The sequence below is a fragment of the Oryzias melastigma genome, linkage group LG17 (genome assembly GCF_002922805.2).
Source record: "Oryzias melastigma strain HK-1 linkage group LG17, ASM292280v2, whole genome shotgun sequence".
Taxonomy (NCBI): Eukaryota; Metazoa; Chordata; class Actinopteri; order Beloniformes; family Adrianichthyidae; genus Oryzias; species Oryzias melastigma.
Window position 1 is genome coordinate 25,984,996 of NC_050528.1, and position 14,977 is coordinate 25,999,972.

Here is a 14,977-nt window from a genome sequence, read left to right on the forward strand (position 1 = left end):
ACACTAAATCTTTCATAAATCGCAATAGAGCTGTGAATGAAAAAGTCTGAAACGAGACTGACGAGATTTTAGACTTAGCCTGATCTGAATGTAGGTAGTGTGGAACTGAGCTAGTAAACAGTAGAAAAAAGGAAAAGAAGCTGAAGCCCATCCTTGCTTGTCCAGTGTGAATACCATGGACGTTCAAGAACCGACATTTGGAGCGTGTTGGTGCCTTAGACAGTACATTTCTCTAGTTTCTCTTCAATTTCATCATGCGGTTCTTCTAAAGTCTTGGGTTTTATAATTAAATCATCGCTATATTTAATTATTTTTGGAATATGGCAGGTTTATTTGATCATACAAGGGTGTTTTCAGACTGGAGATATTTAGTCCACTTGAAGTGAACCAGAGTTTGTTTCCCTCGATTATCCAGAACAAATTTTCTGTCTAAATATGCACAAGTTGACCCTGGTCCAGCACCAGGAATCGCTCTCTGACTTATTTTCGAGGTGGCCTCAGTTCAGTTCCAATTATACTGAGCTCTGGTTTGTTCTGAGATTTCTCAGTCTGAATCTGATCCACTCCGGGAGCGAAATAAAGCCTAATTTTCACTGAGCAGTCCGCTACACTACGGTCCAGTCTGATAGAAAAACAGAACGGGACGGTTGGGGCGGAGTCGTTGTAGCCACCCGCTAATTGGCAGAAAGTGAATACAACGTTAGAAAGCACCAATATAGCTCAAAGCTAGCGATTCGGTTTTCGTCTTTACGGCGGTATTCTTCTAAGCTGCCCGCAATATTTTTTCAAACAAAATTAAATTGCTTTTCCACAAGATGTACAAAAAGTCGAGTTGCTGGATGACCTCCTTTGTTGTTGCTTTTCTAGTCGTCGCACTATAATGACGGAATTACACGTTAGCGGTCTACATCACACATAAAACAAACCGCTTAGTGAAAACGAGGCTTAATTTTGCGAAAACGGTCGCCAGAATGAACTGATCCATCCCGTACTACTCCTCCCGTACCGGACCGCTCAGTAGAATTGAGGCTTAACTGGACCAAAGAGCCACTGTAGCTTAGGTTGAATAAGTGAACAATCTTGACAAGTATTTGCAAAGTGCAGCATCTCAATCTTTCTGTTTTGCCCCGCCCCTGTAATTGTTAGCCAATGACAGAAGAGATCTTTAGTCATGTGGTTTTGTTTACAAGCTTTGATCCAGAACAGAGATCCTGGTCTGAATACAGACCAAACACTAGGTTTAGAATTCGATCCAGACCAAATTAAGCTGACTCAGTCCAGAACAAATAATTTTTGTAGTCTGAATACACCCTAAGATTCTTAGCATCATACTTTCATGACAGGCTTTCATATTTTTGAGAAGATCCTCATCTCTAGAGCGGCTAATGAAAACAATCATGAGTGGCCTGGGCTCTCGTGGTCCAGCCGGAGCTTTTCGCCTCCCTCTCACTCCCTCCTCTCAGCCAGCTGGCCTCAAATACCAAAGAGAAGCTGCGGGCTCCGGGCTCTCATCACCTCCGCCGCTCTCGCTTTAGCTGTGACTCAGAGGAACTCGGAGTTCTCCTCTGACGAGAAAACTATCGACTTCGCGTACTGTCCGAGTGCGTCACGCACATGAGGAGATGGACTTCCTGGAGGGGAACGGCGACACTTCCAACTGCGCACGTGCACAGGCTTCAGCAGATATCCAGAAATAACACACATTCATGCATGCCAGTGCAGCTTTTGAAGGCCTCCCCCTCCAAACATCCATCCATCCTGGCTTGTTTGGCCGTCGGATGTCACTGGAGTGTGCAGCCTACAAAGCAGAGTGTTTACAGTTTTTGTCATCTCACATCTTGAGTCCTCTGCTTTCTGGCTGTGAAGTGTTCAATGATTATGTTTCATTTCTTCTCTCTCCCACTAGATATTTGGCTGGCATTAGATATTCAGGTCACGGGAGAAAAACCTCCCAGCGTAGCTTCACGCGGTTTTAGCAGAAAGTTCTCGCCATTTTTCTTTAATTGCATATTGACGTTCCATTGATTCGTCTCAGCTCTCATCAGGGCCCGCGATCCTTCTGCAGGTCGCGCTGCTGATTTATTACAATCTCCAGGTTGTGGCACGCCTCGCTAATGTGGAGAATTGTAAAATGAACCCTGAAAGCCTTGATCTGGAATTTGTTTCATGCTCCTCAAATGTTAACAGAATGGCAGAGAATCCGGCGAATGAAGGAATTTCCAACAAGGAAATCTGCCCTCGAGCCACATAGCATTGTAATTTAGTTGACAGGTGTTTTCTGGGTTTGCATGAAAGAGTTTCTGTCAACAGTCTGAGCCTGCAGAGAGTATATATGTCCGTCAGAAGGTGTAGTTTTGCCTGTTATCCTGTTGAGTGAGTATTGAGGCTTGATAGGGTTAGTGCGACTGTAAAGAGTCTAATTAATCAGCTCATCGGACTGCATATGTGAAAAGGTCAGCTGTCAGTAGCAGCTGTGAAGCATTATGACACATGTCATGTTTATGTGGCTTCAGTGGCGGTTACACCCCCAAACACACTCACGCATACAGCTCACATCCTCCTCTCCCTGGCAGCTGAACGACGGGCGCTTCACCATGACGCAGCTGGTGGGGATGCTGCGCGGCATCGCCGCCGGGATGAAGTACCTGTCGGACATGAACTACGTGCACAGAGACCTCGCCGCCCGGAACATCCTGGTGAACAGCAACTTGGTCTGCAAGGTCTCCGATTTTGGCCTGTCGCGCTTCCTGGACGACACTTCCGCCGACCCCACTTACACAAGCTCGCTGGTGAGTCACATCGGAGCGCGCAGGTCGTTCATGCAGACCGTTTGTCACAAATGGTTTCGATCACAAGCTCAACCATATGTGATGATGTTCCCGAAAAAAATACAAGACACGAAGGCTTTTAAACTTTAATAAACTAACAAATTTGACTGAAACCAACAAAAAAATCCAAAGCAGAATCAATGACTGAACCAGGGTAACCAGAATAAATAATAACCAAATCAAAATTGAAATTGCTTTAGTTGAAAAACAAAACATATACTCTACAAAGAGAGCCAGAAGAAAAGAAAGATTCTAAAAAACAAATGATGAGAAGATTGGGGCTTTGTCTTGTGGGTAGAGTTAGGAGAGCAAGGTATTTGTCTGTGCTGTATTTTTCAGACTGTAAGTTGCTCCATAATATGAGTCACAAAGAAATGCATAATAAAGAATAAAAAAAAAAATCATATATAAGTCGCACATTTGGAAAAAAAATTTCAACAAAATATGGGACCAAGAGCAGACATTAAATCTTAGAAGTCAAATCATAATGACAGAACAGTACACCAATAATATTTGCATGCTTCAACTACTGTAACGCACTGATACTTTTTTAGCTTCATGAAGCATAGGAGAAATCTACTACATAAAGAACATTCTTAAAAATTAATCAAAACTCATTTGAAATAACTAAATTTATTGAATTTTTCATTGGTCTGAAAAATACAGTTCATAATGTTTGGAGGACAAGCAAGACTTTTTTAAATTCTGTACATTTCAGGAAAACCCAAATAAATGTTACAAGTGGATGACGTTTCCAGGCAGGTTTAATCTGCTTAAAGTTCCACTCCGATCATCTTTTGATCTATTGTGAAAACATTCTACTTGGTCTTTTAAGTATGATTACACAAAACCAAAAAACCTGTTGTTTTCTAGGACATAGTTTCTACAAAGCGGCAGTAGTTCATTAGAAATTCACCTCTGAGTAGTGGGTGGAATCGTTAGGCGGGAAGTAAGCCCCGCCCCCATTTCCCATCTTCTATCCATTTACACTCTTTCTTACAGCCCCTCACAGCCCCAATATAACATTACTGGTGCAATAAAAATAGAGAGGAATGATGGAGCTATGCAGCTGTAGAGTTTTGAGTCAAATGCTAGCTTAGGTGAAGAAAATAAAGACAGCAATGGAGCTATTTGTTTGCAAGTCGATGAATCGGAATGTGGTGGAGATGGGAGCTTTAGACCCGCCAATTGTAGCTCCTACATCGCTGCTAAGCTTTTTCAAATAGCAGTGATTTAATGATTTGAATAAATAAATGCTCAGAATTGCAATTTCAGCTACATTTTCACTGGGTTGGGTTTTTAAAGACTCACTCCAATAAAGAAAATGTGTTTTTAACATGTTCCTGTGGTAATTTTCTGATTATGGCGGAAATATATTAAGAAATTCAAGTTGCATTTCTGAGTATTTCTTTCTTTATGCAAAATTGTGAATTTAGAGCAGGTGAAAAAATGCTGTTGGACAAAAGATCGTTTTTGTGACATAGAAAAACGACCACAAGCTCCAAGCTTTCAGCAATGTAGAGGGGAAAGGGGGCGGGGTTGTTCCACGCCAACGATCTCACCCACAACCTAGAGGCAAATTTCTAATGAACTCATGCTGCTCTGCAGAAACTATGATCTAGAAAAATACACAGGTTATATGATTTTTTTTTTGTTGCTAAAAATCCTAATTAAAAGACCTCTGGGAACACTTTGACAAAAGATGAAAAGATGAACGGAGTGGGACTTTGAGTTGGAACCCAGATCAAATGAAGTCCACTGTCCTTCAGAAGAGTTTTTATTTTTTACATTTTTAAGTACTTTGAGCTGAATCAAATCAAGTTCAGGTATGATTCAAAACAGGAAATATGAAGCTGGACATATTAAAATAAAAAGTCCACTTAAAAAAAAGATTTTATTGCTGTATGTTACCTGAATAATGGATGTTTTGCCATTAAAAAGCACCAAGGAAACAAAATGACAGACAGAATTGACCTCTAACTGATTTTCTGCACATTACTTTAAATAAATATGATGTGTTTGCACTTATAATGAAACTTTCTGCAGCTAATCCTTTGTTTTCCTGTCTAAATACATGTGCTTTTCTGCGATCAGGGAGGAAAAATTCCCATTCGGTGGACGGCGCCCGAAGCCATCGCCTTCAGGAAGTTCACCACCGCCAGTGATGTGTGGAGTTACGGCATCGTCATGTGGGAGGTGGTGTCCTACGGAGAAAGGCCTTACTGGGACATGAGTAACCAGGATGTGAGTTTATTTTCCACGCGTGCATCTTCAGGGCGAACCCCGCTGGGTTGCGTTTGGGCTGTAAGCCGCTCTGGTTTCCAGTGTGCCGGACCTCGGCGCGCTCTGCCGCCTTTATCTTCCCGCTGCAGATGCCTTTGCAGCTGTGCGTCTGTGTTCTACTTTTTTTTTTCTTTTACCAGCGTCTTTACAGCTTTCCCTCCCCCTTACAAATCCATACTGCAAAAGCTCCCTCTTCACCATCAGTGAGGCGTTGGCAGGAAGGGCTTTTTATGGGCCTCGGTACCTGTAGGCTATCTGCCCTGCACAGGCATTGTTACTACAGCACTGAGCTTGCAGGAAAAGAAAACAGAAATCTCTGAGCTTTTCCCTCGCCGCACAAAGTACTGAAGCGGTGTGTACTGTACACCTCCACCTAAGTCTCCCAGGAATTTGTGCTCTGTATTGTGCTTCAAACGGAGACGTGTAAAGCGGGGTAGCAATAAAGCAGCGAAAAAAGGAGTGGAAATGAAAAATGGCAGTAATGTATGTATAACTTTCACACGAAAACCCACATGCAGTAATGAAAACATCAAAGTACAGGCCTCCTATTGTTCCCTGTAGCCTTTGTGCCACAGTCATCGCTCAATAAGCAACACAGTCAACAAATCGGAGATATAAACAGAGGTACTTGCCGGCTGGAAGAAAAAAAAGAACGACACAAAATCAAAGGGGAAGAGGAGAGCAGCGGAAAGATTTATTGTTCTCAAATAGCAGATTTTTATTGTTGCGGGGAGTTTAAACCGGAGCTTACCGAAGCAACTGCAGTTGCTAGGTAAAATCAAATCAATGAGCCTACGTGTTTTTTTCATTTTCCTGCACTTATTGTTTCTCCTGTCAGTCAGGGCAGTTTTGAAGTGACAGATTTAAGATTATGTTTCTTTATAGTTTGTGGTAGACACTGAAAGGAGGCCTGGAATGTGTGACAGCGCGAGCAGAGAAGCTGTCAAACGCAGGACATAATACAGTTATGGGCGAGTCTTCGACCACAAAACTGAGGAAGACTAAAGACGATCATGAAGCAGGCAGAGAAAGGACGGGCTCGTGTAGGGAAAAGTGAGTTGACTATATCTCAACTTTCTGTTGACTCTCACAAATATTCACTAGTATAACACGATATCTGTATCTTGATCATGTATTTGCTATGCATCACTTCTGCTTTTCATGCGAACAGCAAGTTTGTTGACATTTCAGAAAATCTTTTCACGCCTGACATGTTGAAGTCAGCTGCAGGCACTCTGATGCATTTATCGTTGCTCTATAGTCAAAGCAGAACATCATCTATGAAACTGTCATGATGGATGGATCCAGTAATTAGCTTTCTCTCCTATTTCTGACAACACTACTGTTGTGCCAGTATCATTGTGGATCCACAGCTGCCAACTCTGGTCCTCAGGATCCACCAACCCATTGGATTTCTAGCTATTTCACTTGCCGATTACCAGTATCTGTCAGGAGTCGGAGCTCTGTCTCGCCCTCTGGTCACTAACAGCAGCCATCTCTAGAGTACTGAATGCACTTCATCTCCCAGAAACCCCAGTGCACCATTTCTGGATGCCGCACAGCTGTCTGTCATTGTCCAAGGACTCACAGGACACTTAAACACTGCAAAGAGCCTCACTCAGTGCGAAGTATTGTTTTTTGCCACCCCGGCATTACTGAGCATTTCTATCTGGACCTGATCTTCTGTTGCCTGATTGCCGGCTGCCTGCCCTGACCCTCACCTGGACTGAGATGAGATGATTATGAACCTGGTGTGACTGTCAACTCAAAACAGAAAATGACCAAAAACATCAATGAAATACCAAACGGAAGTGCCTGGGACACTCAAGGTTTTACACAGAACTTGGGAGTTATTAATTCCAAAAGCAGTGTTTTATAGTAAAATATTGCTTTTAGCTGATTGGTCAACGTTTATCTGGTTCAATAGTTGCGTTTTTGTTTCTGGAGCATAAAAATGGTTGTAGAAACTCACATAGCGACGTGTGAATGCAAACATTTTGAACGCAGAAGTCTAAAAAAAAACACACACAAGCACTTACAGTGTATCTGCGTGGCCAAGGGCGCAGTGAACTTCTTTGGTGATGAATCCAGATCAAGTCTCATGTCTTTAGCTGTAATCTCAAGTCTTAAAACGTATAGTTAGTAAAATAAAGCATTTATTGTAGCAAAATGCCAATAAAACATCTTATAGTACTTATAGTCATCTTGTAGTAGAAGCTTAATCAAAGTTCAGGTTCCATCATCTGCTTATTTTCATGAGCTTGTTGGAATTAAATAGTTACATTTAACTGGAATTAACTGGATTACAACAATCTGCAACAATAAGTGGATTTAACCAGACTCCAATGATTGAAATAAAAGTGGATTAAAATTGATTATATTGAATGTAAGCATCATTTAGCATAACTGGATTCAATCTAAAACAATTTTATTTGTTGGGACTTACATGAGATTGCTTTTTGTTTTTTTCCTTGACTAAACTGAGATGGCATTTTCTCTGAGACCTACATTAACAGGGTAAAGATATTTTACAAGATATTACTATATTTATATAAGATTCAATCAACCTTTTCACTGCTCTTTTTACAGTATTTTTATCTATACAAATATTTACCCATTTTAATTTGGTTTATATTAGTTTTATTCTAATTAAAGTATTTGCACCTATTGTGACTTGCATAGGCTGAACGTGTTTAACCATGTTACCAATCTGTCAAACAATTTTCACAACCACTTCCTGTTCCTCAGGTCATGACTGCAGTAGAGCAGGACTACCGGTTGCCCCCGCCCATGGACTGTCCCATGGTGTTGCACCAACTGATGCTGGAGTGCTGGATGAAGGAGAGGAACCTGAGGCCCAAATTCTCCCGCATCGTCAGCACCTTGGACAAGCTGCTCCGTAACGCCGCCAGCCTTAAGGTGGTGACCAGCAGCTACTCAGGGTGAGCACGCTTATGGTCACTGTTTTTGGACAAAAGTACTGGGACAAGAGACCATTTATTAAAGAGTTTTTTTATTTGAAGTGAAGGGAATCTGTCTATCCAGTTTTCTTCAAAAGCTTTATCTTATAAGGACTCTCGAATGTCAGTCTTAATAGACATGTAGACTCTATTTTCACATTTATGAACTTGTGTGACCTTCCATTTATAAGCTATAGGGTTCAACATGAGTTTGATCCACTCCTTGAAGCTATAGCAGCTCTTGTAGCTTTTTACAGGTTTAGTGGTGTGTTTGTAGGAGGCACACTTGTAAGGTCAAAAACTGATGTCGCTCAAGAAGACCTGATTCTCAATCTTTGCTACAATTCATCCAAAGGAAGTTTTATCAGGTAGAGATCAAGACTGATGATTACCCAGATCATGTGTAAAACCAATCGGGTCAAGTTCCTCCACACCAAACGCTCATATCAATGTCTTCATGGACCTTTGTCCAGGAACGGGAAAGGGGTCTGTCCAATTTTCCGAAATCTCTTGTTAAACAGGAGTTACCAAAGCCCAGCCTCTGAACCCCCTACCATCATCCTCCTTCCACCAATCATAAACAAGGTACAATCTAAGTTCTTTTGTCTTGGCAAGCATATAACCAAGACTTTATGCAGATATGTCTGTACACCTTTCAGCAGTAAAAGCTAATCCGCACAATTTGGTTTAGTAGCATTTTATCCGGACTAGGAAGACCAAGACTTATGCCTTCCTTGTGGCGACATAATTGAAAGTAGTGTGAAGGGTCTTGCCTTATGCTATTCACACCGGGCGCAATTCGCACAACAAATTTGATTCAGCCACCGCTCCTTCACCGAATTCACTGCTCGCTTACTGCCAAAAATGTGTTCCAGCATGACACTGCAGCAGTGTGTGGGAGGAGCTACCAGCTAATGTTTTTAGGCCTGATTGCTACATGGAGCGGTGTCTGTGCATATCTCACTTCCAGTGTATGGAAGACAGGGATAATGCTGAGAGATCAGGTGTATTTATTATGAAGAGTTCATGTGGTAATCACATCTCCATGTCTGGGTTCATGAGATTATTCAAAGATTCTCCCAGTACTGAGAGCGTGAACGTGACTGACAGCACTTTCTGTATGTCTCTGTGACTGAGCTTGAAGGCTCACGAGTCTCTGATTGGTAGATTTGTTGAGAATTTCAGATTTATCCATTAATATCAAATATCTGAGTGCAAAGGTAATTGGTTGAACATATGACTCAGGTAATCATCAGTAAGTTGGGATGTATGAGACTGATCAGACACTGATATAGTTAGAAAAGGCAAATACAGGGGTATCCCCTAAAAACAGCCCCACACCATGATACCCCTGCTACCAACAGATAGCTCATTTCAGTCAGTCAGACAGAAAAAGAATTCATGAAATCTACCAAATCCAAAGTCGCCTTTCTGACTTTGTGGCTCCACAGAACATATTTGCAGAAGAGATTTAAGGATTAGAGGGGCTTTATTGTCATTCAGTTTGTCATTTAAATCAAAATGGAACATTTGTTTCTATTCTTAGTTCTTAATTAAGTCTAAAGTCAACAAAATAAAAAAGAGAAGCAACCTTTGCAGAAGAAAGAATAATGTCAAACAAAAAAAGGCATAAGGTGTTAAAAGTTGAGATGCACAGGATTCATCTGTGCAGAAAGTATCAGTGAAAATGGCTTTACTATAAATACGGAACACAAACCGCACAGTATAAGACGGTACAAAACAGAAACCACATTTCCCTACAGGTTCTATCGTAGCAAGGATTAGATTTTGTTAACGTTGAATGATTAAGAGGTGTGTCCCTGTACTTTTGTCCCTTTTTTTGCATTGATTTTTGCATGAAATCTGTCTTTCAAAGATTTTAAAGTGAGTTGATGGAAAAGTGTGGGTGGACAGGTTTTCAAACACCTGTCAATCACCCAAAAATCACCCACAAAGAACTCTGTTTATCATCAAACTGGAATTATTTTAAAAATGCAGCAAAGATTTGCTAAGGGTTGTTTTTGAACAGATATATTGATGGTGTCTTTTGGAGAACCGCTTTTAGTCTACTTAAAGTCATTTGTATTTAAAAAAAGGGTTTATAGCTGACCATGAACCTGCTCCCACTTAGACTACGGTCTAAGTCTCACTCCCACTGAGCGGTTTGTTCTCAAAATGGATCCGTTAAGCAGGACCGTCTGGTACTATTTCTGGTCCCCCGTTGGTCGTAGGGCTATAGAAAAATGGAATAGACCCGTTAGGGCGGAGCTTCTGTCGTTACACAGTGTAACCCATTGGCGGAAAGGTATTGCAACAATAGCAAGCGTCCGATCAGCACTATTCCCAAATTAAGATCCAAACCGAAAGTTTTGTCCTCTTTACGGTTGTTTTCTTCTTTGTCCCCCAAATCCCAGTAATCCCCCATATTCATGGGGGTTGGGGACCGGAGACATGTCGAATCCACGAATACGGAAACCCCTCTCCCCTGTTTCCATCTCACCCGAGCCCCATAACCGAAGAGTGTCCGTTACTGATCCATACTCCTCAAAATCCCTTCTGATCGTGCTTTATATAGCATTTATTGAAGAACATTGGAGTACTGCTCAACATGAACAGTTTTTTTTTTCTTTTTAAATCAGAACAATAGACTGTTCTGAAGCATAGAGGCCGGCTTCATCCATAATAAACACCTATTCCGGATTCTAATTCTCCTCCGCGGTTATCTTTTTAATTTCCCGTCTGTTTCTGAGTCAGCTGATTCACTTTTGCTGTAGTCGCACCGTTTTGATCCACGGCTACGTCATCGGTCTACACTCTGCCTGCGCTTTGATGTTCCGACACTCAATGGAAACGCTCACTTGAATTGCCCGGACCATTCTAAACCGGCCACAAGTGGTCTGGTCTGGTTTGTACCATTAAGTGGAAACGAGGCACAAGAGGTATGGCTAGGTTCTGTTTAATCAACACATTCTCATCTCCAAGTTGTCACATACTGACGGCTTCCTCCGCGTCACTTTTTTATGTTTTGGGTGTTCCCAACTCGTCTTTTTTGACGTGCTGACTGTTCCCATTGAATCACGGGTCCGCAAGTCAGAACTGAGCATAGTGCAACGGTACCCAAACCCGTTACCATTACCCAAACCCTAACATGACACTGGACCAGATGCGGTATCTGACCCAAACCGGTACCAGACATGGTACCAGGCTCGAACTGGATGTGGTACCAGAAGTGATCCAATACCGGTTTAAGGTTAGGATACCAGTACTGGACGCGTTCTGAGGACCAGTGCGCATCCGGTAATCCATCTGGTACTGCCACCCGAGGGTTGTGGAGCCTTTATTTTACGAACAGCCAGCACGTCAAAAAACAACAATTTGGGGAGACCCAAAACTGCAAAAAGTCAAGCGGAGGGGGCCTTAACCAAACATCAATATGTGATGACTTGGGAGTGAGAATGTGTTGGTTTAATGGTTCAGGCTACAGCTGGGTGGCCACAGACAGACTGGATGATGTATAAACGTCTCTGGACGCCAGCCGTCCATATCAAATGCCACCAGTCACCTGGTAACTCAGGGGTGTATAAAAAGTGGGCAACTGACTGCCAGCGTCTACATTCATGACCACACCCCCAATTAATAAAAAATCGCACAGCAGCATGACATCTCGATGAATCTGCCGGTGCTTCCCCATCGTGCGGAGGCCGTTGTGACTGTAGCCTCCCCTTTCCTGAAACAATTCCCCATTTGTGCGGCTTTTTTTTAAACTTGACTTTCCCTCCCTGTCACCTGGTGTGAAATGGCCTCTATTACTGGAACAGCTGTGGGACGGAGCCGTCGTCACAGGCAGCCGGTTGTTGTTCCTTTAGGCTGTTGTGAAAAAGATGTCACAGTCTGAGAAAACATGTACTTGTGGCCTAAAGAGAAACACAACAAGGATGATGCTTGTTGGGTCTGGTTTGTTTTATGCCTTCAGTTGGAGGAAAGCTCTTTGTGCTGAAGGGTTTCGCTGCCAGACAGATGTCTGCCTCAAAGTCTGCCGTTTGTGGAGGCAGAAGAGTCGACTTATTCAGAGGCGGCTGTCCTCGCCTGGAGGAGTTGTTTTCAGCTTTGAGCGCGATGAATCCAAGCACTCCAGCTTACCGACTTGCTTGTTTAGAGTTTTTCTAGCCTGGAATTCAGTCCTGAGATCCCGGATCCTCTGATGTATAATGAATAAAGATTCCTTGCAGGGTCTCCAACCCAGTTCCACATTAGGCAGAATTCAGCCTGGTGTGGAGTCAGTTCCTTGGCTCCCAGTTTCATGCTAACACAGAGCCCCAAGGGTAATTCCTCTGCCAGGATTTGGCCTCAGTGAGGCTAATTGTGTGTGGAAATGTAATGGCTGACCTGACTTTAATTCCCCCTTTACTTGGCTGGATGCTGGAATGTAGGTGATAGGGCCGACAGCAGCCCGAGCTGCTGATGTGGAAAAGCAGGAGGTGATGAAGTGTGAGTAATAAGGGAGATCGAGGAGAAGCTAAAAGAGAGGAATGTGTTTAATTAGGTTGCTAATGAGCTTTTTAATGCATCAGGGGGAGGGCGCGCCCGGCACGTCGACGGGCGAATAAGAAAGGGATATGAGCGTGTGGATTCATGTTCCGCCGTCGTAGCAGGCTGATGACAGTGATTAATTTATGGCATCGGCTGTGCGAAACAACAGAGACTGATGGGTGGAGCGGCACAGAGAGTCTGAGGCTCGCCGCCGCTCACCTGCTATTGGCCGCCGCGGGGCTGCTGGGCCAGATAAGGGGATGGAGAAGGAGGATATGAGGCGCGGCGGTTATCTGCGGAGCATCTCCAGCCACCGGGGCCTGGAAAACAAGGACACTGGCCGGGGAACAAAAGGACGCGGAGAAATATGTTGAACTTTTATTAAAACGGGGGACGTGATGAATAGATTCGGCCCGGCTTTTGAGTTGTTTATAGGAGATGAAAGTCCAGATCAGCAGTTTTGAGCGTATTCCCATGGTGCTGTGTTTATCTTCTGCAGCCATGAGATCTAAGTGTGTGGACTCTGCACAGCTGAGCTCCACTGACACTGAGATGGATTACACCTTCACCCACCTTCAGTGAGAGCGCTCGGCAGGGTAATAATGACGTGTGGCTTTTGTTTAAAGTGCTGGCGGGGCCTGCTGCTGACCTGTGTGGCGTTGTGTTGGCAGGGACCTGCTGCGGCTGGGGGGAACGCTGCCGGGAAACAACAGGAAGAGCCTGGACAACAGTCAGGAAATCATCCGCCAGCAGATGAGCCAAACTCTCCCGATCAGAGTGTGACGGCTGCAAAACCAGAAGAAAAATAAACAAACTCTGACACAGAGATGTAAAATGTAAACAAAAAAAAAATGGAGGATGGAGAAGAAGCAAGCCGCTTTGGAGATTTCTTTCCCACTGGAGACTGAACATCTGTACAAAGAGAACTTCCTCCCATCGCAGTGTGTGTCTTTCATTACTTGACACTTGTGGATTTGTGACTGTTGACATGAAGCCAAACTTCTTTTTTGCTCCCTCTCAGGTTGTGTTTGCATGCCTGCATGTGTTTTCTGCTGGTTGGGGGAATCAGTCTTCTCTTCAGCCTCAACAGTGCCAAGATGGAGCAAAACATTTGCTCAAAGTCAAACTCCCAAAACAGCTTCAATCTACACTTTTTTCCCCTAACTTGACCAAATATGTTTTTTTTTCTTTTTTTTTGTCTGCTTATTTAGAGAAAAAGAAAAAAAAAAGTTCTTCTGCTTCCTTTGAAATACTGTCTTCCACATGTACCGGGAGATGCGAGAAATCTGTACAAAGCATCCCAGTCTTAACACGCCCCCTCCTTTGGATTGATGATTAGAGGGGGGGTAAATGACACTGTGCAGGACACGTTACGTGCATGCCAAAATGGAAACTGCTTCCCGAGAAAAGTACCGATAAGTAGTTTCATTCAGATGTTTTTGGGCTTTTAGGGACGGGTTTTTCTTAATAGAGCTCCATTTATATACTCCTTGTTTTGAATGCTAACTTATCTGTTCAGAAAGAAATATTATTTGTTCTGTTTTTTTTTACCTGGGCTTAACTTTTATATTATAATGCTTGTTTCCTTTAGTAGGATCCGGACAGACTTGAATGAAAGAGCTGAGAAAGATTTGGACGAAAAATGCTTTTACAAAAAAAAAAAAATAAAGTAGGAATGTAAAAGGACTGAAAAACGGAAAGGTAATCTGCAAATAAAAGTGTAAAACGAGTCACTTTTCTTGAAGAACATGGGCTGTTGAGGCGGTTCTTATTCAAAAACAGCTTCCTGTAAATAATATATTTGTATGGGGGAAATTTGCGCCGCACAGTCCAGCTTTCTGACATGTCTATGACCCTTGTTTATATGCTTGTTGGGTTTCCGTTGTTGCGGCGCCGACTCATGAAGAAATGACATTTAAACAAACCTGGAAGTGTCCACTATGTGAAAGAAGAAATGTGTCTGGTAGGGGCAGCGTTTTTTCCTGTGCAATTAAAGGTGTATTAGATTGTAAAAATAAAAAAAAAGGAAGTTGAGAGAACTAGAACAAAGATAAGCATTTCTCTTTCAGTATTTTTACGATAATCATATGCAAATAAATTATTAAACAGACTCTGGGATTCTCTTTGATTTCTCGGCGGGTTCACCAGGCTGAAGTTCCAGGTCTCCTCTGACGCTGCCGCGGGATGAAAAGAAGAGTGTTTTACCTCCTCAGTCGGAATATCACAGCAGCTTTGGGTGAACTCATTAAGATTTTAGATTAATCAAAGCCTGGCCCAAGTAACTCTCCAATTAGCAAGACCACGGGACTATTCTGGGGATTTCAGTGTCTGTTGCTGCTGGAGAGGCTTCAAGGAGGCAAAGTTAATCTGGCTTTT

The 14,977-nt window shown here is 42.8% G+C and overlaps 1 protein-coding gene across 2 annotated transcripts in view; it reads left to right on the forward strand.

Annotated features, from left to right (window-relative positions):
- Positions 1 to 14,711, forward strand: part of ephb3a (eph receptor B3a) — a 60,314-nt gene extending 45,603 nt beyond the window's left edge. Inside the window, exons 12-16 of one of the 2 annotated variants that reach the window (XR_002919452.2) lie at positions 2,574 to 2,789; positions 4,923 to 5,072; positions 7,860 to 8,053; positions 13,101 to 13,197; positions 13,273 to 14,711. Coding sequence is in view for 1 of the 2 variants with exons in the window: in XM_024273825.2 (XP_024129593.1) it covers positions 2,574 to 2,789; positions 4,923 to 5,072; positions 7,860 to 8,053; positions 13,273 to 13,384 (672 nt within the window). In the remaining variant the exon portion in view is untranslated. The remainder of the gene's footprint in view (positions 1 to 2,573; positions 2,790 to 4,922; positions 5,073 to 7,859; positions 8,054 to 13,100; positions 13,198 to 13,272) is intronic. The other variant, XM_024273825.2, reaches the window with a different exon arrangement.
- The last annotated feature ends 266 nt before the right edge of the window (positions 14,712 to 14,977 follow it).